The sequence below is a fragment of the Lepidochelys olivacea genome (assembly GCF_965140295.1).
Source record: "Lepidochelys olivacea isolate rLepOli2 genome assembly, chromosome: 8".
NCBI classification, from domain to species: domain Eukaryota; kingdom Metazoa; phylum Chordata; order Testudines; family Cheloniidae; genus Lepidochelys; species Lepidochelys olivacea.
Genome location: NC_140418.1, coordinates 21,921,945 through 21,946,971, shown reverse-complemented (window position 1 = coordinate 21,946,971; position 25,027 = coordinate 21,921,945). Strand labels below are relative to the sequence as shown.

Sequence of the window (25,027 nt, the reverse complement as noted above, 5' to 3'; positions counted from 1 at the left end):
GAACCCCAGACTGAGGATTCTGAACCCAGGCACAAAGAGGTTTCAATAGCCATGAGGATACTGCCCTAGAACTGCTCCCCCTCCCCATTTCACAGGAGGAATAGGTACCCCACCTGTGCAGCCACTCGCCCATGAGAAACACTCTGAAACACCGCCACCTAGTGGCAGGTCAGGGGTAGCCAGAGACACTCACCCTGTGCAGCCCGTTCCTTCTGTAGGCAGGGAGGGATGCAGATTTCGAAATGAGGGGATCTGAAAAGAGAAACAACAAACTGCATAATCCCAAGAGCAGGGACTTGTGCCTTAGAAACCCTCAGCTACTGAGCCAAGGCCAAGGCATCTGGTCCCCAAACACAGCTCAGGTTTAACTATGAAGAGGAAGGAGGACACCTGCAGGGTCTAGCCCAGGTGACGACACTCCCTCATAGCCACAGCATTGGCAGGTGCATCAGAGAAAGGAGAGATGCAGTGCTGCAGCTGGTCCCTTCTGCAGGCGAATGCAGGAGCCCATTGGATACCTTGCCTGGGGGGTGGGTTCCTCTGCACTTTATATTCCTGGGTCTACCCTGGCAGGCCCCTGTCCCAGTCACTTCCCTCCCAGCTGAGGGCTGGATACCCCTTGGGGTCCTTGGATTCTGCTCCCAGTGGCTGAGTGGGCTGTTTCCCTGGGGAGTGAGACACCAGGACAGAAACTCAGAGCGCTGAGTCACCTTGGGCCCAAGTGGCAGGCTGGGAGGGGCCTCTCAGGACCTAGAAGACTTTGCTATATGCACTCTGCCCCTCCACCTGAGGTGACAGACACTAATGCAAGAGGCCTCCCATCCCCACTAGGAGCTGGGTACACAGGAATATCACCATGTTCCATGGGGGAAACAGACTCAGGACGCCTACAATTTTAAGTCGACCTATTTTAGGCCAACGTAGGGCAATGCCCACCAACTCTCCTTCTGTTGGTGGTGCACGTCCTCACCAGGAGCACTTCCACTGACTGAAGAGGGGAAGTGTAGTGGGCAGACAGCCAGACTCTCAGCTCTGCACAGCTCCCCGCCAGGAGCCTAGTTGCCCCCTGGGGCTTCTCACCTTCCTACTCCCAGCTGGGAGCAGTGGGGAAGCCGCCCGGGGCTTCTTGCTTCCGGCGGGGAGATCCACATCCAGAGTCCAGTCAGCTGCCATGCTGCCAGTAGGGAGGGAGAAGCTGGGACCCTAGTGGGCAGCAGGGTTCCCAATAGGGACCTGTGTGGAGCTGAGAGCCCGGGGTCTCAGCCCACTACGCTTCCACTCTGCAATTGATGAAAGTGCTCCTGGTGAGGATATGCACGACCAGCAGAAGCTTGGAGAGGAGGCCTGGCAGCAGGTCCAGCAAAGCCATGAAATTGACAAGACAGCCAACAGCCCATGTAAGGAACTCAGCATCTGCACAGACCCTGTGTCACCCTAACTACACCAACATAAGCCCTATGCCTCTCGTGGAGGTGGAGTTATGATGTTGATGTAGTAGGGCACTTACATCAACTGTCTTATGTTGAACTAACTCTGTAGAGTAGAGCAAGTCTGAGAGAGAAGGGACTTACCCAAGATGACAGCAAATCAGCTGCAAAATAGAGACTGGAATCCCGGAGTTCTGACTTCCACTCCCATGCTCTTATGACCAGACCACACTCCTTTCTAAAGGAAAAGCCACCCTGGCCTCTCTGCCTGCAGTGGAAAACCCCCTCCCCACCCCACTTTCACAAGGCCTGCAGATGGAGGATCACAGAGTGGAAGGGAGGGGGAAGATATACATACCACTGTCAGCTAGGTAATGTGTCCGGGGAGCTGCAATGAGAGACAAAGCAGAAAGTCAGCACATCAGAGGCAGAAAGGCATTTACTGTGATAAAAAGCCCTACCAGGCAAGAGGATCTGGGTTTTCAGAGACCGGGATCCCTCACCTTGCTTCCATGGCCAAGGACAACCTCACTTCACAGCATTCTCTGCTTCTCCCAGCACTACCCCACCCTCCCTCCCACCGCTTTCATCTCCACAGCATTTACCCTTTCTCTTCACAGCACCTTCCAAGTGAGCATCTCAAAGTGCTTTATGAATATGGGTGAGCTGAGCCTTCCTGCCTGTTGTGGTAACTGGGCCTGCAGACTTACTCTATGAGCTCAGCTATAACAAGTGAGTGGAAGTTTATAAAAGGTCACAATGAGCTGTAACAACAGATCTTGATGGGAACAGGTATGCCAAGGAGACAGAAAGACTGAACAAGTCCACACACAAAGGCCTATTGATCTAACGCAAGGGCTGGGTTAAGCTCATGCGCGATAAACAAGAAAAGTGTGGAACCAGAAATCAGTGAACCAAAATTGGTGTGTCAGAAACTAGGCCTAATTGGTGGACAAAATGAAGGGATGGGCTATTCCACCCATCACTCCCTTTTGGGGTCCTTAATGAAAGAGACACTGGGGGAAAATTAACTGCTGGAGAGAGCTTCACCATCATGGCTGCCAACCCCACCATATCCTGGACCTTCTTTGTCCTAATTCTGACAGATGTCCTGATCAGACTGGGCCAGAGACAGGGACCTAAATGACACCGCAACTTCCACCAGTTCCAGCCTAATTCCAAATATCACCTGGGATGTGAGATTTTCTCTCTCTTTCCTCCCTGGCATATGTCCTCTTCCTTGCCCATCTAATTTCCTTTCTTTCCTAACTCTCTCCTTTTTAGCTTCTGTCAGGCTTAGCTGGCCAAGACTATGGATTTTGCAACAATGCTGTAAGTCTGTGACCAGAAAGAGGCAGCTAAAAGCAATGCTCTAAACAGCGCAATGCTGGTACGAGTTTTCCAGGTCTCCGATTGGCTGATAAAACCATGTGATGGGCCTGTGTGTCTCCAGCAGAGAGGTTGCAAGTGAAAGTCAGAACCAGAGACAGAAGCTGCATTTTCCATCGTTGCTGTTCTTTTCTCTCCCCTTTTTGTGTTTATCTTGTTTTCTCTTCTCAGGAAATGGGACTGGACTTTAACAACAGCTCCAGCCCATCTCAACTAACTTCTTCTCTTTTACCTAAAAAGGACAGTTATTACCATCTCTCATACCACCTAAGAAACTGTCAAACAACGTTTTTTTTTTAAAGGGAATGAGGGACGTTGTTAAAATGAAAGCCCAATTTAATATTTGACATTTCAAATGCTTTAACTAGTTTTCCATCTTTTTCTGTATCTTTAATAATGGGTTACTAAGGATTTTTAACAGGGTGTTTGCCATGGTACTAAACAGACTGACTGAAGTCTCTATATACTAAACACCGAACCTTGTTTAACACTGTTTAATGTTGGACAGAGACCGGGTCATGTTAATACCTTTAACTCTCTGTGCCCCTTTATTCCATCTAAATTAATACAAACCCTCCCACCCACATTCCCAGAAGGATTTGCCCTCATTTTACAGATGTGGAAACTGAGGCACAGAGCGAGAAAGGACCACACAGTAAGTTAGTGGCAGAGTGGGGATTAGAACCCAGAGCTCCTGATGCCTAGATTGCTACTCTAACCACTAGACATGCTCCCTCTCTACAAAGGCCTGAGAGCACGGATGCAGTGGGCCCATCCTCCATATCACTATTCGCAGCTCCTGCAGCATCTTGCGAGCTTGGCCACTGGGGCTGAGGGAGGTGGCTCTGCCCATCTGCAGAGGGGAGACTGCATCTGAAGCCTTGACGAGACTGCAGCCTTGGGAAGCTCAGAGCTGCCTTTTAAGGCCACAATTACTCTGGCCATATGGAGAACTGCTAACGGGTCTGTTAACAGTGGCAGCAGGTTCTGCCTCTACTGCTCCCTCCCTCTGAGAGCTGATGCGATTATGGGACCTCAGCCAGAGCAGCAGGGCTTGTGCATGGGCAGGAACCTCCCCCTACTCCATGCCTTATATCCCCTGGCGGACCCGCCTCCAAGCAGCACTGAAATATCCCTGTTTTCAGAGAGTGGCACTACTGAGACCCCATAGCGGGCAGGAGCATCACCACCAGAGCAGCCAGCGAACTCCTCCATAGGAACTCAGTCCAACTAAGAGGCCAAATGGAGGATGAGCTGGCAAGTTGGCTACGGTGCCATCTAGTGACCAGACAGGTGTGTTATTTCTTTGTAGGCCTGAATTTCCCAGTCCACAGAAAATGAAGGTGGGACTGACTGCGTGGCAGCCCTACGAACGGGCACCCCTAACTCACAATGACAAGGGGCTCCCAGAGAAACTCAGCTAAGCCCAATGATCTCGGGAGCTGTATTTGTCTTTGTGTTTGTCATTTCTTTGCCTCATGGATATAGCTATGGGACCAAACTAACACAAGCTCTGGTCTCCTCAAGGCTTCTCCACCATCTAGGCGCTCAAATACCCTAACAGACGGATCTGATGTTATTCTGGCTCCCTGAGGCATTCAAAAAACCAAACACAAGCACCAAATACCTGAAGCATAGACCCAAACACTTGGCCTTGTACACATGCCTAGGGGAGTGTGTGTAAAGGACAGATGGTTCCCTGATGCAGCCAGCAGGGGAAAGAATTGTCCAAGACTAATTTCTTGGGGCAAACTATGTCCCTTACAAACATCCAACCTCTCCAGCCGTGTTGAAAGGCTCTGGTTCAGGTGTTCTTTCTTCCCCACCATGCCAACACCTCATGCCAGGTCGTGCCCTTGTAATGGAAGTAGAAGTGGGAACACAGTATGTGGTGGGAAGAAGAGATAGCAAAGCCAATGGCTGATTTTTGTGATGTGGCCACATAGTCTGAGACCCACCAACTCATTTCTACCCCCCTCCCCCGGCCACAGAACAGCCCCCTGCTGGGAGAGATTGCTGGCCAGCCCTATGGATCCTTTCACGCTCACATGGCTGGATCCGATCCAGCCTGTGTACATCTGGGCATTGGGGGTGAAAGACTGTTTATCTCATTCACAACCCCAAACGTCAGCCAGCTCCCAACCAATTAGAAACCACAAGCTCTTCATCTTGTGTGATCCGAGAAGCCTGCCCGCTGCTGCTATGGTGCTCTTCGCATTCCTTACAGCCGTTCAGTGAGCTCTCGTAGCCGGCTGTGTGCAGGGCCTCTCTGCTACCGGCTGAGCTGCGGGGCGGCGTCCAGGGGTCAGCGTAAGAATTGGATCGTGCCTTCATCTCTTCCTTCAGGATCAACCTGCCGATGCCGCTCTGGATCTAGGCACCGCGAGGGGAGACGGAAAGGAAAACGCTTCAGACACGGACGGGAAGTTCTCTGCCAACCAACAGCGGCAGCACAGCTGCTGACATTACCACGGCAGCATCACCCCATCACGGTGTCAGCACACAATGCCACTAATGCTGGAGTTTGCTGGTCCTGCACTCAGAGCAGGTAAGGCCAGCCCTCCCTATGGTTCTCACATCCAACCCAGCACCCAGCCAGCAAAGAGGGCTTGGTGCCCCTTGGTGAACACATTGGCTCCTTCCCCTCCCCAAGCAACACCTGCCCCATATGGCAGCTCCACCCTCCCCCTGGTCACATTTCATAGGAGAGGGTTCTTAGCCAAAGTCATTAGGTCTGTGGGTGTCTGTGCAAGGAAGGAGAAAGTCCATGAAGGGAAGGAAGGCACCAAGGAACAAGTGGGCCTGGGCGACCTAGTGCACCGGCTTCCCCTGGAAAGGCCTGAGCCTGGAATGGAGGGGCCCACAGCATGTAGACGGCACAAGACCCACTCCTGGGGCAGAAGCATCTGGAAAAAGCAGATGTCACAGATTTACCCCAGCTGTGATCTCCGAACAAGGAGATTGGGCCAAGGCAGTCTTTCCTGGCTCTCTGCCATGATCCCTGCCAGGGCGTGTGGCCTCCAACCTCGCCACCAGCTCTCCTCTTGTTTCCTCTGTTGCATTTCTCTCTCAGGGGAGGAGTTGAGAGGAGATACCAGTGGGTCAGTGGGGAAGGGATGAGACAGCCACTTACCTTGTGCATCCCCTGGTCAAACCCGTCCTCTTCTCCCCCTGATGAGAATCTGCGGGCTCGCGGTGCTGCAAGGAGACAGGGGTCAGGCCCAGTCAAATGCACAACATGGACAAATACAAACAGCAGGCAGACACCCAGGCGGGATTGCTAGCGCTGGGACCCAAGGTGAATGTGCATGGCAAATAATCCAAAGGCTGAGGGGACTGCAGGTCCTAGATGAGTCATCATCTTCCATTGGTGCCTACCCTTGATTTAACTTACATGCCCTCAGCACTGGGCCTTGCCTGGGGAATAAGGGCTCAAAGTCAACTCCCTCCCAGAAAATGACACATGCAAAGGTTGTTATTGGGCTTCCTGTGGCCTTGGTCGCACCCAGGGCAGGTCTGGGCTCCCTCATTACCTTTGGGCGAACCTTGGAAAAGCCAGTACTCGGACTCTGAGTGGTAGTATGGGTCCGGGGAATAGGCTGGGCTGTATTTGGAGGACTGTGCAATGTCTTCGCTGGTTTTGCTTTTGGTGGCTGCAGGTGGATTGTCTGCAAAAGCAACAGATCGTGAGATTTAGGAAGGAAACCCAAGTTCTGGAGGAGATGCTGTCAGCATCACCATGGCTGTCCCACACAGACAACCAAGTGCCTCCCAACTCCAGTAAGTGGAGCCCCCTCAGCTGGCTTCAGTTTGGAGAGAACAGTTTGGAGAGAACAGCTTCTCCCCAAAGCCTGAGGGGCCAGGTATGTCCCCCAAGTAAAGGGCAGCCAATGGAGGTAGTGATCTGGCTGAGGCTGTTGGGTCACCCAATGGACCTGGAGATCCAGCGGGGGGTGTGGCACATCCCCCTGCTCCACTCTCCCCAGTGGCTTGAGGTCTCCTGTCCTGATTGGTAATAGTCCATGGTCAAAGTGCTGGACAAACATTAACTGATCACACCTCGCACTGCCGGGAGGTCAGTAGCATCACCCACATTCTACAGATGGTGAAGCGGGGGCACAGAGAGGGGAAGTTAAGGTCATGCAGCAGGACAGTGGTAGAACTGGGAACAGAACCCTGTAACTCCCAGCACCCAGCCCCAGGCTCAGTTGCACACAGCAGCTCTGTAGAGAATCGGTCGGAATAGGTTGCCAAGCACTCGGATTGTCAGGGCTCTGTCCCCTGCACTCCACGCCAGCCTTGCATCTTGCTCTGAGTCCACGGCGCTGAGGTGCAAATGCCATGACATCATGATGCAGAGCCTTTGGCTGCCAGGCTGAGTTACAAGGTAGCCACCAGGATGGTGCCGATCCAGAGCCCACTGTGATGCTGGCTGGTACTAATTTCTTACTCTTCCTCTTCAACCTACAATTTTCCTACTGCACCAACCAAGGAAGCAGGAAAACACTAGTGCTACTGAGACCAGCTTCTCCTCCCTCCCTAGGTAACCTCACCCCAGGAATTCAATGTCATCACCAGAAAAGGGCAGTAAAAGTGTCCTGGGGACTTTTTGAGCCTGAGCAGAGATCCAGAGGCAAGGGGCACAGCCCCGGGACAGGGCAGAGGGAAGGCGTGAGCTTCCCAAAGGGCGTGTTTGAAGGGATGGGGGAGGTGACGTGGTGGGTTTTGTGTGTGTGTGTGTGTGTGTAAGGGGAGCCCCATGCACAATGTTGTTGGCTCTAGTTACAGCCATGAATTCAGGCCCACAGCTCCTGTGCTGAAGAGCTACAGCCCGCAGCAGCAGTGGGATGGGGTCACCCCTCCGTGCACAAAAGGACTCTAGGTTGGCTTCAGGCCAGACGGCCAAACGTTGGAGGCTCCTGCTCATATGGTTAAGAAAACAAAATGGCTGCCTCTTCAGAACTAATCTCTTCCTCAGCAAGCACACGAGGGGCAGAGAGCATCCCGGCAGGATTGCTGCCACCTGGGCTTATGGTGAGCTCAGAGAGACGGTGCCAAACTCAACCTCAAGGCCTGGCCAGCTAAAAGTGCTCAGAGCCCCCCAGTAACATGCCAGGGGTCAGTCCAGAGAACATGGCAAAGGCAGCTACTTACAGCGCAGAGGGGTGCAGACAGTCAGCAGGGGGCGTTAAGGGTGTTAGGCAGACAGGACAGGAGAGACGCACGGAGGGAGAAAGGAGAGACAGAGTTACGGTTTCACAGGAAAAGCTGGTACACGAAGCAAGTTGGTGAGCACACAACAAGTCCTCCTCAGCAAGGGCCTGGCTGGTGCCAGGCGCCCTTGTGCCACCTCCCCAGACATCTCCCACTCCCACAACCCCAGCCCTCACCGGGGTTCACTCTCTCCAGGTTACCAACACTCTCTTTCAATCTGTAATGTCCGCCTGGGACGGTCAGGGGTTTTCAGGAAGTTGGGATTCCCTTTTTAGTTTTTTCCAGGTAATTTATATTATGGCTAGTGTAAAAAAAGCACTTTCTGCTCACTCCTCTCTCCTCACAGTTCTGACAGTGCACCCTGACCCGCAGCACACCTCTTATTCCAGCCCTACACTCTGCTGTTAATGCCCTTCAGGCTCTTGACCTGCAGCACCCTCTCATCCCCTGCCATTCCAGTCCCTGTCCCCCCCATACTCTGACACTGTCCCTCAGTCCTGACCTTCATCACCTGCTTTCCCAGCTTTGGCAACTGCTGAGCACTGGAGACAAATATCCAACCTGGTGTTATATTTGAGGAGGGGATTGAACCTCCAAATAACAGGTAAGCAGATAGATCTCCTGTGCCACTCAACTTCTCACTCCTACCTCCTGGGCTTTTTGCTGAAGGCAATGTGAAATGTCACAGCTTTGTGCCTGCACTAAATCCCACGCCCGAGCAAATGCCGCCACCACCTTTGCCAGCACCTCCAGCCTTTCTCGCCACCTCCTCCTGCGCCTGCCAGGGCATCCCCACAACCTAACCCTCTGCCTAACAATGCCATTCCCCTCTGTCCTAGATTAATCTTATCTCGGTCTCACACCGGTGAGAATCTGGAGTAACCCTGTCCTAGTCCAAGAAGTTACTCAGCAGCGTAACTGGTCCCTAATCTCTGTCTGGCCCTTCCAATGTCAGGACTATTAAGTAATTGGCAATCACCCCAAAGCAACACTCAGACTATACCGTGTCGTTTATAGATGGGGGGTTTCCGGTAGATGTTACTCTCTCCGGCAGCTGGAGAAAAGAAAAGAAAAGAAAAGAAAAGAAAAGAAAAGAAAAGACATGGAAGTCAGTGTGTGTTTGCTGGGAACAGTGGATATGGAGAGGGCCTGGAAGAGGAGGTGCAAACCCCCAGTCACTCATCTGTTACGTTCAACGTTTTTCACCTCCATGGACTTTAAGCAAAAAAATGCAACCTAATTCCAAGGCATTTCATCAAAGATGGATCAGTGTCTGGTTTGACTTCTGAGGTGGGGGAGAAAGAGGGTTAAACCTGTTTTGGAAGCTAAGCACCCGTATACTATGGTGATGGGTGCTACAGAAAACCCTAGGGTAGAGAGGTCGTGTGTGTGCTAGAGGACATGCAGTGAACATGCTGAGTGTTAACACCATGCACTGACAGAATGGCAGATGCTTCTTCTTCCTGTCCCCACTGTTGGCTCTTCTCAGACAAAGGTGTCTCGGAGGGGAAGAGGGAGAGGGGACACCTAGAGACCCAGGATCTGGGGATACGTCTCTGTCAGTCAGCCCCATGGAGTAGTTACTGATGGATTTTTAGGAGGGAGATCATTTCTTGGGGGTGCAGGCATCTAGAAGAACTATCCATGATCCACCTGAGAGCAAACCAACATCATCAGCCAAAGCCTCTTTCAGCAAGGGAAATAGAGCTAGCTGGGAAGAGGAAGCAACCTGGAGACTGTGCCTATAGCTACCCTACCAGCGCTAGGGCCTATCAGCTGAGCTGGCGGAGCAGGGATGGGGCCATCCATAAAAGACATCAGCAAACGGGCAGGGGACCACATATAGCTGTGGTGGTGGGGTGGCCAGACAGGGAGAGGGTGGAGATAGGGCCATTGCAAGGAGCATGGGACCCTGCAGGTGTGTGTAGAGCTGGTCACCATGGTGATGGCTGCTGCCATGGATTGGTTACATGGGCAAGCATGAGGAGAAGGCTGTGAGGCTGCAGCTCCAGTCCAGGCCCTTGGTATCTTCCTTGAGAGATGCTAATTCTGCACTGTGTATGTGCATACTAAAGGTGGCCTGGATTTTTTAAACACCTCCCGCAAAATCTGGGTGCCTTTGGTCCCAGGTCACCAGCTCGGCCCACTCTAGAGACAGGGGCTAACTGCAACATAAGGAATCTAGGTCTGCAGTCAGCACCCCACCACCCAAGTCTGTGGGTTTGGTTCAGGCCCATCTTGAAGGTGAACTTGAGAGCCAGTTAAATGGCTTTAGAAGGGGGCACAGGTCAAGGTCCCTTGAACTTATTAGGGTGGGTTTGCTTTACGTGGACTGAGTGGATAGTTTTGGATTTGACGAATGGTCCAGTCTGTCCCTGTGACTGCAGCTGGGAGGGGGAGTGAGTACCTTCTTGCTGCCCTAATGCGTATCCTGAAGAAGTGGGACAGGTGCTTGTTTCCCTCCCAACCCCTCCGAAGATCTGTGGATGGATTGAGGGGGCAGTGGGCCTTACCTGGTGGCCCCCTGGAGTCCCTGCTGGAGGGGAGCAGCCATCTGGCAAGCCCAGAAGACTCTGGGGGAAGGGTGCACCGGGCCCTAGGGGGAGTAGGAGGAGTATAAAATAAATCATCTGTAAAGAATGGGTATAGAAAAGGTTCTAATCAGAAAAGCTTTGCCTTGTGATCTGCTAGGGAAGGGAGGGCAGGGTCCTTGCAGGGAATTTCACTTTGTGGGGGGCAGGAGGCAGTGGGAAATGGCAGGGGAAGGTATAGCAGACTCTGGACGATGGGAAGTTTAGGTGGGGTTAAAGCTGCAGGTCTTGTTTATGGATGGCCTTTACCGTAGGACGTGTCCTGCTGCTGCTAGCTGACTGTAGGCAGGCAGTGGTGCTACTCATGCGATACACACATACAGCACATACATGCATGCAATAGACACAGTGCTCCCCACAGGCCGGAGGTCTCCAGAGCCTACCTGGAATGTGGAAATGCTTGGGAGCTTGGTATGAGGTTGGAGTAGAAGACCTCACATCTAACTGGCTATAGTAGGGGGAGCTGCGCCCACTCTCTGTGCCTGGAAAGTGCGGATCAGAGGGAGTGACAGTGATTGAGAGAGAACAAGAAGCAGAAGAAAACTGGTGTTAAATGCAGCCATGTTAGAAGAGCAGCAAGCCACGTGTGAGTCAATGGCTGGGGAGGAAGGAAGGGATGGATGGATGGGGGTGGGGTTTCCTACACACGTCGTGAGGGAGGAACTCAGGGTTTATAGACAGGGGTAGACGGGAACCAGAGGGAAATCCACGGGTGCATGCCATTCAGGGGCCTAGCCCAGAACCCATTGCAGGGGCCCCAGACTCCTGTCCAGGATTCCCCTGTCATTCTCACTGGTAGGGCAGTCTTTGATGGCGACTGTGCTAAGAGCTTTATCTACAAGGGTTGGAGCCTTACTGAACAACACGGCGGGGAAACCAGTCTGCCAGACTCATCTCTCTCTGGGTTTTCCTGCCCATCGCCTCTCCCCTCAGATCTCAAGGTACAGCTGTGCCCTGCTTCCTCACCCGAAGATGGGCTAGCCGGGGTGTGTGTGAGGAGTCACCCCCCACGTTGACAGGTACATGCATTCTGATGCATCCCTCGCTTCCCACGATAAGCAAGTCGAGCACCAGCTGCACCTCTAGTTCCAGTGCCGGCATGGAGCCACCATCTCGGATTTTCTGTAGTGATGGGGCGACGCTGTGACTGAGTTGGTTATGAGACAGGAGGAAGGCCTCAGGGAGCGGAATCGGCTGAACTGGATTGTGCATGAGGCAGCCAAAGGCAGGTCACTCCACTCTCTCCGGCACACACACCTCAGAGAGGAAATCCCCTTTCCCAGCATCCTACAGGCACTGTCGAATTTAACTCCTCCTTGTTCGGAGTTGGGATTTCCCCAACATGACTTGTGCTGCTGCCAAAGGGATGGCCGAGGCCTCCGGGAGAGGCGTGCGTGTCCTTGTGATCCCAGCACGCTGCTCTGCTGCTCTCCACTGGCTGTTTTAACCAGGGCCAGGCCTGGTGGGGGGTGGGCCAGTGTCCTTACCTGAGCGGTAGTAATGATGTGGGGAGCGTGGGATGGTGGGAGACATGCCCTGGCGGCTGTAGGTGGGGGAGTCGATGTAGCCCGGGCTGGAGGCCCGTCTCTGTCGTATGTCAATACTTTCATAGATATCCTGGATGGGTGAAAGGAGATGTGAATAAAGGGCATGGGTCGGAGAAGGTACATGCGCCTCAGGCTGTGGGGCATGGAGATAGCTGAAACAAGGCCTCATAAAGGAGTCATAGAGTGGGGGAAGGAGGTGTTTGTCTAGGCAGAGTCACAGCTTTTCAGGAAGGCAGGGTCTTCTCTTTCCTTCAGGGAAACTTCTCCCCTCCCCCCATGGCAGCCAGGGTCACTGACTCTTCTCAGCTTGGACAGGGTAAAGCCTCTGTGATGTAAAGGTGCAGTGGGTGTGGTGAGCTGGGTGGTGCACAGGCCTGTGTGTGGCTGTGGAATGAGTGTACAGTGCAAAGCAACCATCTGGCACTTAGAGACAACAAGTCATGCATCTCCCATGTGAGCTCTGCTCCTCTCAGCATGCATGGGGCTTAACAGAAATAGCTATCTGGAGTCGTGTGTGTCCCCTGCAATGGATCTTTGCAAGCAGAGCCGCTGAGAAATACCACATTCCCATTATATGGTGGTTTGACTTTCTTGGTGCCTGGAGAATTCCCTGTTTGTTCCCCTCACAATGTCCCCAAAAGCGTGATGCTTCCTCCTCCACCCACTGCTTTGGCCAAGGAGGACTGGATGCAGCTCTCTCCAGAAACTGTCAACATTGCTCCAAGATGCAACTGATGGGCCCACCTTTGTGTAACAAAGATCTCCCCCCTCTTACATCAGGGCTGAGCACCCGGGCCCTGTTCCCTGTTCCACAGCAATCTCAGGAAAGCATGGCAGGACTGTCGGGCTGGCACTGCAGTCCTAACTTGAAGAAAGCAACTTCCAGTAGAATTACTGCTTTAGCATCACAAGCCAAATTCACTCTCGGAGTAATTCCACTGACTTCAATAGAGTTACAGCAAGAAGGGATTCAGCCCAACAACTGCCTCCATTCAGAAACTGCATTGTCAGGCCTGAGGGGTCCCCTTGGTCCAGCCAAATCCTTCAGTTATAATTCCATGCAGGTCCCACCCACCTCCAGCCTTGTGGTCCCAGAGGTCTCCAGAACACAGTGTGCTTACCTGAGAATATGGAGACAGCGTTCCAAGGGACTGGAGGGGGCAGGAGGACCAGAGACAGCGCAGGAGGGAGAGAAGAGAGAGGGACATGATGAATGGTCAATGTGACTGACCCGGACCTCATAGCACTTCATCTGCCCAAAATTACAGCCCTCTTAGTAAAACCACAACCTCATTAAAATGGCCAGGCACTGAGGGAAGCCTGTGGAAGAGAAGGCTCCATCACTGGGAAATACATAGCACCCTGTCCCTCCACCTCAGCTACTCTGAGTCCAGGCTGGAGTGCAGCGGGGCTGCTTTGATCCCATCCAGCCACTGCTCCAGGAGAAATGCCTGGTGGAGGAACTCAAGGGAGCAACTCATTTCTCCCCCATCTCCTGGGGAAGGGAAGAAAGACTTTGGGGGAATTCTTCAGCTTCTGTCATTTGATGCAGAATATCCCCCTTCCCCTTCACTGGAGCTGGCAGGCAGGTGCTCCCATGGCCACGCTGGTATTTGCCTCATGCTGGGATACACAGTGTATGGGAGAGTGAAGCCATCCAAGCTTGGCTTTCCCAGTTTGGAAACAACTGAAACAATCAGCCCTTGGAGCCCGTAAATCAACTCCTTGCCTGCTCGTGTCTACGGAGTCTGACCGGTTCACAAAGTGCCCAGCTCTGCATGCTTGTAGCAAGACTCCAGATATAATGCTAAGTCCAAGAGGGTCCTGCTCTTGCCAACCCAGACCCTAGCGTTCAGAGGGGATTTCTCCTCTCTCCTGACTGTCTGAGTTTCACATACAAATGGTGACATTACAGCAGCTGCACAGATGAGGAAGGTGAGGAGAAATGCCCTCAGAGGATGAGAAGGGACAGGCTGAACCTGGGAAGCTCCAGATGCGAATGTCTGGCTGTGAAAGCTCCTCGCTGAGGCGTCCCTTGGAGCTCGTGAAACAGCCACAACTAACTCAATGGGGAGGATAAAAACAGATGGGAGCTAAGCGAGGTCAGCTGGGTTCACAGGAGACACCATCCCACTATGAAACACAGCCTCGTGACCTACCATGCACATACAGGGGTCAGAAGATGCCACCAAGAGCAGCACTGGGCTGTCTGTACAACACACTGAAATTGCATCAATCCAGGGGTTTATACCAGACAGCAGCAAATACAGCAAGACCCACCCACAGCAAAAGGTTCCAAACCCCACCTCACAGCGTTGTGAGCCCTCGGTAACAGCATGTTGCTGAGCCATCTGATGGACAGTAGCTTCCCATGCTACCTCTCTGTTGCCCTCTCAGTTGCACTATCCCCTGGTGTTGGAGGTCTGTGCCACTGCATGCCATCTCTGTCTGTGTCATAGGCCATGTCGCTGTCCACAAGAGGCCCTGACATGGCAACCTGCATTCTCTGCTTTATCCAGAGATCATTTGTAGGCGCAGCTCATATAGATGAAAGGCTGCAGAGCCCCCAATGTACAGTGCTGTAGAGAGCCTCGGGGCAGTTGCCTTAGCCAACTCACAAGCCAACCACCCTTAGACCTGGGACTAAGACACAACTGAGAAAAAGCAGAGGTGCAAGGAATCCAGAAGCCAGCAGGGGTGTTTTCTTAGCTTCCCCTGTATGGTGCTTTCCAGAATCCAGGGACCCATTCTCCTCTTGCCTACACCAGTTTTACACTGTGGAATGTCAGCGACCTCCATGGACTAAATCTCAATTTACACAGGTGTAAGGGAGAGAAGAACCAGGCCCTCAGTGCCCCAAGGCCCTGATCTGAGGCCATTAGGAAAATCAACACAACACAGTGAGCCTGTGTCCTGAGCTATGCTTCACGGGCAGGTGAGAGCCCCATACAGCTCTAGAACACTGCACACAAAGGACAGCGTCACTGCTCCCACCTTGGTGCAGAGGGCACAGACAGCGGAGTGCTCTGGATGGATGGCTCATGATGAACCCTGGCACCTGCTTCACACTGGAGATTTCAGAGAAGTTGTTGCCGGTTATTACAAAGGCCTCTTCTGTGACTATTTTAAAGGGCCCAGTTTTGCCCTCAGCTTCTGCAGTCCTCAGTGGGAGCTGGATCAGGCAGGACCTGGCTTCCTTTCAGGTCAAATCCATGCACTCATCTCCTTCCCATTTAAGTGGGTGAAATTGTCCAGCAGTCCCAGTCCTACCTCCAGGAGTAGAGCAGAGGACGTGCCATGCCAAGGGCTGTGTTGGTTTCATTCCACACAGCTCTTTCTAATATCCCCGTGGACATGGACAACACCATTCAGCTCCCTGCCCCCTTCCCCTTCCCATCCAGTGGAGGCAGCATTAGATAAGGGCTGTCCTGCCTAGGCCCTTGCTCTGCGGACACTGGTGAGGCTTCCCTGCAGCAGGCCATCTGGTGACACTGTCCTACACCCCATGTAAGCAAGGGAGCGTGCCCTTTGGAAAAGGGACTGCTGGGCAAATAGCTGCAGTTAAGGATCAGATTTTCAACAGCACCATTTGGTGCGTGAGCAGTTCAGGTGCCCATAGAGTGATCCTGCTGCATATCTGTCCTTATAGTCTATGCTGGGGCTGAGGGTTATGCGGCGACACCCTTTCCCCCTCATTCATTTCCTGGGCTCAGATGGACTAGGGGACATTCCCCAGAGGAGCCATTCCTTGGGGCTGCCTTTCTCCCCAAAACACTCCCTTCAGATTACGTGGTGTGGCCATCGCTAATGGCCTCCATCAGCATGGGCAGCCTCGTAGATTGTGGCTAACTGATGCTGTAGCAGTTTTCTGGCTCTCAATCTTGTGGCCCACAGTGGAGGAGGCTGGAGCCAACGCTCCTGTCCCGGTCCATCCTGGATTTCCAGATGACAGACAAGAATCCTCCTTGGAGATGTTCTAGGCCAGATTCTGTTCTTGGTTCCCCCACTGTAAATCTGAAGTAACCCCACTAATGCCAATGGAGTTATTCAGGATTTACACCCACCGAACTGTAATAAGAATCTGTGTCATCCCACCCACCACCCCATAACCCTCATCAGATCCTGAGGTCCCTGTCTGCAAATGCTAAGACTCAGTACCTCCCCATAGCTATATCTCTCCAGCGTCTCGTCTGATGTGTATCTGTGATAGGGCTCGTAGGAAATGAGGTCGGGACGCTGCACCTCGTAGATGGCTTTAATCTTGGGAAGAGCTGCCAGGTCTTTGTAATTAAGGATCTCATTATCCACTTTAGCCTAGGAGAGGGAGAGACAGAGGCAGAGAGACGGAAACAGAGAGAAAGATGAGGAAAAAGGGAAAGGGAGGGTGGAATATACAGTGTGAAGCTCTCATCAGAGCAAACTGATGTGCCACCACAGGAAAGGGAAAAATGTAAGGAGATGTCCTCATGAGAGGCACAACATTCTCCCAGGATGAGAAGAGGCTGCAGTGGGGAAAGGGCTGGGTGGATTATGGTGTTCAACTGCCTTGGCAATACTCTTCCGAGATCTCCCGTTCATCACAGAGGGCCTGCTGAAGTCAAGGCAGACAGACACTAAGGGTAGACTTACCCCCCAAGACCCCTTTCCCATCCCCATCACTTGCATTGCAGATTGGAACTGAGAACCTGCTGCTCCCAACCTGATCTGTGCAGGGAGATCTCCTCCTCCTGTCCCCGCTGGAACACATGGAGCCACCCTTTCCCCATCACATTGGAGACTGTGCGGCAGAGCTGTACTTACACAGATGACTCGGTTGGGGGAACCAATACTGGAACCAGGGGGTGAGATGGAGGTTTCTGATGTTCTTCTGTGCTGTGTGCATAGAAAACCACAAACTGGTTCAGAACTGAAGCTGACCATCATTCAAATCATGGAGACTGAGGGACCAAATCCAGCCTTGGCACAAGGCAGGCATAACGCCATTGAAGTCAATGGAATTTCACTTGCTTATATGAGGGCTGAATTTTCCCCCACTGTATAACTCCAGGACAAGGACAGCACCCCCAAAGTCCCCCACACCCCCAGCAGCAGGCTATAAACCTGTGAAACTGCCCAGCAATGCCCTCTGTACTCCCTCCTAACCACTAAGATTGTTGTATATCGGCATTCTGTCCGGGTTCGCATAGTCCAAATGTGCAGTTCTCTTTAATGGCCAGATTCTGATCCAGCGAGACAGGCCCTGCCCATTAAAATCGAATGATTCTGAAAGACATGTAGCATGTTGTCTGCTGGTTGCAGACACACATGCCGCTGTTAATCATACCTAATGGTAACTGAACAGAGCAGCAGTGAGTAAGTGCAATACAGGCTAGAGAACACTAGAGGGAACCTGGGGCAGGGCTTGGAAGGGAGAAGAGGCAAGAGGGGGAAGGACTGTTACAATCTTTGGGTTTGCTTCCATAAAAAGTTTGTTTCTAGTGAGGACTTCAGTCCTTCAGACCAACCCCCACAACGGCCTGTCAGTGAATTGGCAGGCATGGTTTATTCCAGCATTGCTCTGGCATTTTGCACCACAGCTGACAATGCATGTTCAATGTGCACCTGAGGACTGTGAGCATGGTCAGCAGCCTTGCCATGGACAAAGGCCTCCCAGTGCTTCTTCTGAACGGCGCACAAAGAAGAGGTTTGAGCAGGCCAAGTCATCAAACTTTCCAGCAGGATGGAAAGGCGCTTTACAGCAGCTTGCATCCTGCAGTATGGCTGTCAAGCTGTCACTGAGACAGCAGGGAAGCAAGGGACTGATCTGGCTTATCCTGATGTTATGAAGGGTGCAGAGGCAGGCAGCTTTGATGGGCCATATGGTGACTGCTCTCCTGGCCTGGAACATTCCTGGGTTTGTGTCTACCTACAATTTAACAATCGGAACAAACAAACACCCACTAAAGCACAGAGAGGCTGGCCGGTCTCTGACTCTGTGGGCTGGGCCTGGAAGCATCTCTCCGCAGGGGAGGAGGAAATGACATATGGAGTATGGGGGAATGATGCCTCCTCACACTGCTCAACAGCACTCCCTGCAGACATTTACAGAGCTGCAGCTGCTCTTCAAATGGAGTCCTGCCCATGACTCACCATGGCTAGAAGGATGATGGCTGCAATGCAAAACCTCTGAGGCGGGAGGGGGATCCTCAAAGTTCTGGGTTGCAGAGGACCCTTTGGAAAGCAGGAGGCTGAATGTGCTAACCCTTGGGCCAGGGTCTTGCAGTGTTTTTGGTATGGCAGGTCCCCCTCAGTTTGGGTCTTCCCCCCATAACTCATTTCCAGCCAGGGACCAGAGCTCTCAGGGGCACTTTCAGAGATGTCTGGTTGTCTTGGAGGCACACTGGAAAGTGCTTCTGGCCCAGCCACCTGTCACAGAAACTCCATCATGAACATCTGATGCTCCAGCTTACCTTCAGTTTCTTCTCTGCCCTCGCTGCCTGTTTGCAGATCGGGTGCCACACTTCAGAACCTGAAAGCCAGGAGAACAGCAGAAGATCAGAGCCTTTCAACTCTCCACTGGAGAGACAAACTTTCCACTCACAGTCAGAACCAGATGTAATAGTACCCCTTCATCCTGACTGTCAGCACACCCAGCTAGCTTAGTCCTGGACCTGCAAGCAGCTCTGCAGATGCACTTCAATCCTGCCTTACAACTGCCCTCACTATTATAGTGCTGGATCCTACAGCTCCGCTGAGAATTCCCAAACCTGGCCTGCAGCATCTCCTGCTGTTCCAGTACTGGGGTTCTTGGGAGCAAAGCCTGGAAGTCATATGCATCTTTTAGATCAGGGGCTCTCAACCAGGGGTACGCATAGCCCTGGGGTACACAGAGGTCTTCCAGCATCAACTCAGCTAGATATTTTCCTTGTATTACAACAGGCTACATAAAAAGCACTAGCAAAGTCAGTACAAACTAAAATTTCATACGATGACTTGTTTATGCTGCTTTATATACTATACACTGAAATGTAAGTACAATATTTATATTCCAATTGATTTATTTTATAATTATATGGCATAAATAAGAAAGTTAGCAATTTTTCATTCATAGCATGGTATGACACTTATATTTTATGTCTGAATTTGTAAGCAAGTTGTTTTTAAGTGAGGTGAAACTTGGGGTACACAAGAGCAATCAAACTCTTGAAAGGGGCCCAGTAGTCTGGAAAGATTGAGAGCCACTGTTTTAGATTGTCAGCTCTTTGGGGCAGGGGCTGTTTTGAGATCTGAATCTTGTACAGCACCAAGCACATTGTAAAACAATGAACAGGGATGATAATGTTCCTTCAGAATTAGGAGGAGACCAGCAAATTCCTTTCACTTGTGATGTAAACTTGAACTTGAATCCAGGTCTCCACAGATAACAAGCCAGTGCAACATCCCCCTCCTACACGTATGCGTCTGTCAATGGGAGACCCTGTGAGCCTGTAAATGGTGCGAGTCTACATCAAATCACCAAGACATTCCAATGGAGCCCTCACTGATGGAATACTGAGTGAGACTTAGACAGCATAGCTGCACAGCTGCTCCCGGATGGGAGGAAAGCGACAGGCACCCAGGCCCAGCAATGTCTTTGTTAGTCTTTGATTTGTCAGGTTTATTGACTTTCCTGGGCACCTTCTATATTATAGTGTGGCCACAGGAATGTCCTTGGACTGGGGCTGATGGATAGGAGGGCAAGGCAGAGGCACTGGACCAGTGCTGTAATATGATCTTTTGTGCCTCAAAACAATGCATAAGTCTTCCTTTCCAATCCATTGCAGCCTCTCTAGCTCCTAAAGCCCGAGATTACTGGCTGGTAAAGGTCAGTGTAAGCTCACAGATCCTCGGTTCTCTTGGCTACATAAGTCATTCACTGTTGAATCTGATTGTGCGGATGGGTCGATAGAAGACTAAAACACCACCAGCCAAATGCCAGACAAATAGCTCACCTCAGAGGTGAAGGAACAGATTATTTAAAAATAAACTTTCAAACAGAAGAAAGGGAACTTGCAGGTAGAAAACTGACAGAAACAACAAACCTCGACTGGAAAGTCCATTCCCCATTTACCTACCTACCAGGACCTGTGTTCAGGATTCCGTGCTTTTCCTGGAAACAGCGGAGCAGTGTCCTGCCCCATCCCTGCTTTACGTGGCCATATTGGAATCAGCTGTTCCTGGGGCAACACAGAATCTTGAACTCAGGTCTTGGCTGGTAACGTTAGACGTTCACCTGTGAGATCAGGAACCAGCCCCCAAGGGAATTCAGGATCAGAGTCAAGGTGAGAACGTGGCTGTAGCAGCCCCAGACTGGGCATGTACCCAACACAATCGATCCGATAGTCCTGGTTCATAAATTATCAATGCCAGAAAACCAGACCCCTTCTCTTCCTTCACCCATTTGTTGGTGTCACATTTTGGGCCCCTGGATGCCATGATAGCACCGGTCTGTCACAGGCCATGCATTAGGGATGACAGCCAGGTGCAGAGCTTTCATAAAACATCCCTCCCTCTCCACCAAACAAGGGGCACTCTTCTGGGAGCATGCTGGCTGACATTCCAGCGTGACACTAACAGCATGGCCACTCCCCTGTATTCGTGCCAACACGATTAGCATCTCACGGAGGAGTCAGTCAGCCCCGGGCAGAGGGCTCCTGCCACAAATCCTGCAGTGTGAGAGCGGGAGGGACCCAGCCCTGCAATTACCCCTCAGACCTACAGGGGTAATTAATGACTCAGGGCGACAGGCAGCTGCAGGTTACCTAAGGGAAAACACATCCTCCCTCAGAGCTGGAAATAGCCCCAAAGGCAGCTTCAGCGGGGGATGAACAACTCCAGAGACCCGATTATTTATTTCCTTCTTGCTGAAACCAGTCAAGCACACTACCTGTGCTGCATGGCTTAACCCCTTCAGAGCTGCACTCAGCAGAACGTGGAAACAGAGGAGGGTTGGTTTTGTGGTTAAGGCACTGGCGTGGGACCTGAGAGATCTTGGTTCAATTCCCAGGCTCACTGTGAGAGCTCAGACACCATGTTCCTTAAACCAACAGTGGCCCGTGATTGTGTGTGTCTGTTTCTCAAGTTGGGCACCCAAAACTTGTGGCCATTTATGAAAACACTGGTCCTGTTCTCTCTGTGCTTCAGCCTTCCCACTGCAAAATGGGAACAAGGAGGCAGCTCCTTACCTCACAGGGGATGGCGAGGGCTAACCTCTGAACAGTGTGAAATGCTCTAGACACTACAGTGCTGGAGGCCAAAGAAGTTCCTAGATCGGTGGCTCTTTAGCCATGGCTGGGAATCCCCCACCTGGCTCAATGATCCCCAAAGGGATCCAGTGGAAGATTCTCTGACACCATTGGAACACAGCTAACTTGCATTAACCACAAGTTAGCAACAGCTCTGGAGATATGATTGCATGAGCCAGCCAGGACTGAGCCTAATGTGATAGCCACTCCAGAGGGCTCTTCTGGGGCAAGTCACCACAGGGATTTCGACTCCTAGTTCGCCTGCCAATTTCCATCTGCTTGCTGTGATTGGGGTAACCCCACTCCCAGTTCAGTTCACTGCATTGCTGGTTTAGCATGCGACACTAGTGACCATCGGCTGGGGGAGATTTGTACAAGGCCACACTCCTGACATTGCTGGGCTCAACAAATTATGTTACAGGCAGAGTTCAGTGACAACAGATCTGTGGGGCACAGAGGAGGTGTTTATCTGCCCATCCCACAGCCTGAGCTTTCTCCCTGTGGCGAGGGTGTCCATACCTGTGAGGTACATCTCCTCCCCTTCCGTGAACATCTGGTGGCAGCGGACGCATCTGGCACAGGTTGGGTGGTAGTGCTTCCCTCCTGCCTACAAACAAGCAGAGGAAAATGGCTCCTAAGCAAGCAGAAGATGCAGATACACTTTTGTCTCCATTCCTCTGAGTGTGAGCTGCCCAGTCCCCTCCACACTCCTTTGGCTTGCAGTGCAAAACACAAAGCAAGATGAAAGAGCCTAGCAAAGGAGAGCTAGGGCCCCAACAAGGAAGCACAGATGGCAGACCAGCCCTAGACTCACTAGGAGACTAATATCTTTGCCATAATGTATGAAGAGAACCCATGTCCAGGGTCCCATTTCCTGCAAGCAAACTGAGCGCAAGGTGGATGTACAATGCTACAAGCTCTACCTTTCACACTCACCTGGCAGTGGGGTAAATGACTATCCAAAGTGCAGGGCAGCAGAGAATTAGGCCCAGGCAGCCCCAAACCAGCAAACTGGGGACCAAATCCTGCAAACTTTGACTCCCACAAGCACACCTCAAAGTCAACAGTATTACTTATGTGAGCAAGGGCTTACAGGATCAATTTCTGCATTTGCTTTTGGAAGGATTCTGTAGCTGTAGCTCAAAAATGTCCTATTGTTCAGCTATGGAGCCATATTTTTCACCAGTTCCCACCCCAAACATTTCCACTGGAGTTGGACAGAATACCCACTTTGGCCCAGGGGCGTCACAGCTGTGAAATGTCACAGCTGTGAAATATCATAGCAGTGCCATAGTCTTCTGTTTGGCAAACTGTCACTGGGATTTTTACCATCTTGGGAGCGGGAGAGACACACCCACAACAGTACAAGGGGCTCACTAGGTTTCATTTTGCAGCCCACTCCAATGGAGCAAAAGCCAAAATGATTCCTGCTTTATTATTTTTTTCCCAGCCCTGATTTCTTGGGACTCTCTAGAAACTTTTCTGCTGCCTTCAGTGCAAATGATGCCCAAACTTTAGAAATAGCAACCTGCTATTTTTCCAGTTGTGATGTAGCTGGTCTGTTCTCCCTGAACTCTGACAAGGATAATAGGTTTAATTAGTAGCTTGTTTCCACTCAGAATGTCTGCAAGAATTTCAGTTATAGACTCGTTTGCTGGGCTTCCAAGCTCAGAGGCAGCAGTTGGCTCTGGGCTGTACTGAGACCTGGTCTGTGCTGTATACAGCGTAACCCCCAAGGGACATTTTACGATAATGTCAGAAGGGGGAAAGACTATTAAGGCTGGTAAAGGAATGAAAGAAGAAGGAAGGGCTGTTGTAATTTACTGTATCTAACTTAACTGTTTCTCTTGTATCAGGAAACAATGAGGAGAATGGGATAATTTGCTAAGAGGGGATCACTGACTCCATCATGAGAAAGATTCTTACTCGATTATCTATGGGGCACTGATAATTGTATACAGAGCTTTTCACCATCCTAGTCTTGTTTCAGTTTGACCCAGATTGGTTTAGATGGAAATGTTACTGTCCAGTGGCTCTTCTGCAGCTTGTGTATGACATGAGTGGATGGGTCTCAGCAGCAGATGTCAACATCATGCAATGCACCCACGCGACTGGTATTAACTGTCTGTTTCTGGTTGGCAGCTTCATCAGACAGGCCCAGGACCAAATGGACCACGGAGACTGAACTCCCCTCACCAGGTATGTTGGCAGGGTCACTGTGTGAGGGAAGCTCACTCTGCTGCCCATGCAGTCCATGTTTTGTACACAAGCAGAGGAGCTCAGGGGCTCGGGCTGCGAACCCAGCATCCATACTTCACGAGTGCCAAATTTCACTTCCAAAAGAAAGGACGAAAGTCAGAAAAGCCACTTGTGGCACTAGCTGTGGAGAAGGATCTGACACTAGTGCAGAAGAACGAAGGGCCCAATCCAGTTCTCACTGAAGTCCAGAGGACTTTCCATTGCCTTCACTGGGGGCTGGATCGGTCTCTAAATGAACAAGGACAAGTGGAGCAGTCTCCACTGTCCAGAATGCTTTTGGACCACATCTTTCTTTTAAATATATTATATATTTTAAATAATCTGTTCAATTGTTTCAAGATTATGCAAATCCTAACCCTGCCCTGCCTCTAAAAATCTAAAACACGCCCCCCTTGGATTTGTCAGGAGTCTGCTCTGTATTTCCCATTGTTCAGAAAGGCTTTGGCTATTTTTATTCCAGACACTTTGGGGAGGTGTACCCTGTGACTGGAATAGCAAGGGTTATTACAGGTCAGGTCAATACTGAGCTGTATTGGCTGAGCTGTGTGGAGACACAGGCTTTAAATAGGATGGGACACTGCTGGTCAGCACTGAGATACACTAGCTTGGCTGTGCAGAGCAGAGTACACCACAGTTCAGGCTTATCTTTCCCTTTAATCACAAGCTCTGAAACAAACATCCACAATTTAAAACTCAACAGTCCCTCTGCAAGGAGAAGTGATTACACTTCAAAGCAGAATGCAACAATCTTGTTTATTTTGTATTGATTACAATTACAGCCATTGTAAAAGCCTGATGGAAGCTGTGAGTGAAGAGAGCTACTCATTATTACGTGGGGTCTCTTAAAGATTCATTAATCATTCAAGGCTGACTGCACAACTCACAGTCATTTGGAACACCCAGAGGGTCATGGGATAGCGCAAGAAAGCTCATTAAGGCCTAAAATTATTTAAAGGAGCCTCTTCTATTTTGAGCTCTGCCAGACAAGACAATGAAAGCCTGTTGCTTTAAGGAAAATAATTCAGCATCCCACCCTAGCCTAGTGACTGGTTTGTGATTGGCACTCGCTGGCCAGAGGTGCAGAAGGAGCCCTCTTCAGAGCAATGCAGGAGCAGAAGAGACACGGGAGAAAGGTGAGGGGTCACTCACATTCCAGGCCATGACTGAGGAGGGACACTGCACTGGCTTTCTAGAAAGATAGGTCAAGTAGTGCCCCAAGAGCTCTCTGCGTCTCCATCTCTCTGCAGCCTTCACTGCACAGCACATCCGCTCCCCATGCCCTGTTTCCCTCAGCTCCATTCCAATAGCTGGATGAAAGTCAGTAACAGAGTCTGCCC

At 51.3% G+C, this 25,027-nt stretch overlaps 1 protein-coding gene across 1 annotated transcript in view; it reads right to left on the bottom strand.

Moving 5' to 3' along the window:
• The window catches only part of ABLIM3 (actin binding LIM protein family member 3), a 112,039-nt gene that overhangs the window by 8,227 nt on the left and 78,785 nt on the right, over window positions 1–25,027 (bottom strand). Inside the window, exons 7-19 of the mRNA XM_084635725.1 lie at window positions 21,951–22,038; window positions 18,618–18,676; window positions 16,969–17,040; window positions 16,327–16,482; window positions 13,290–13,319; window positions 12,109–12,238; window positions 11,005–11,103; window positions 9,034–9,084; window positions 6,350–6,484; window positions 5,950–6,014; window positions 5,042–5,189; window positions 1,786–1,815; window positions 194–252 (exon numbers count right to left, since the gene is read on the bottom strand). Of these exons, the coding sequence (XP_084491851.1) occupies window positions 194–252; window positions 1,786–1,815; window positions 5,042–5,189; window positions 5,950–6,014; window positions 6,350–6,484; window positions 9,034–9,084; window positions 11,005–11,103; window positions 12,109–12,238; window positions 13,290–13,319; window positions 16,327–16,482; window positions 16,969–17,040; window positions 18,618–18,676; window positions 21,951–22,038 (1,122 nt within the window). The remainder of the gene's footprint in view (window positions 1–193; window positions 253–1,785; window positions 1,816–5,041; window positions 5,190–5,949; window positions 6,015–6,349; window positions 6,485–9,033; window positions 9,085–11,004; window positions 11,104–12,108; window positions 12,239–13,289; window positions 13,320–16,326; window positions 16,483–16,968; window positions 17,041–18,617; window positions 18,677–21,950; window positions 22,039–25,027) is intronic.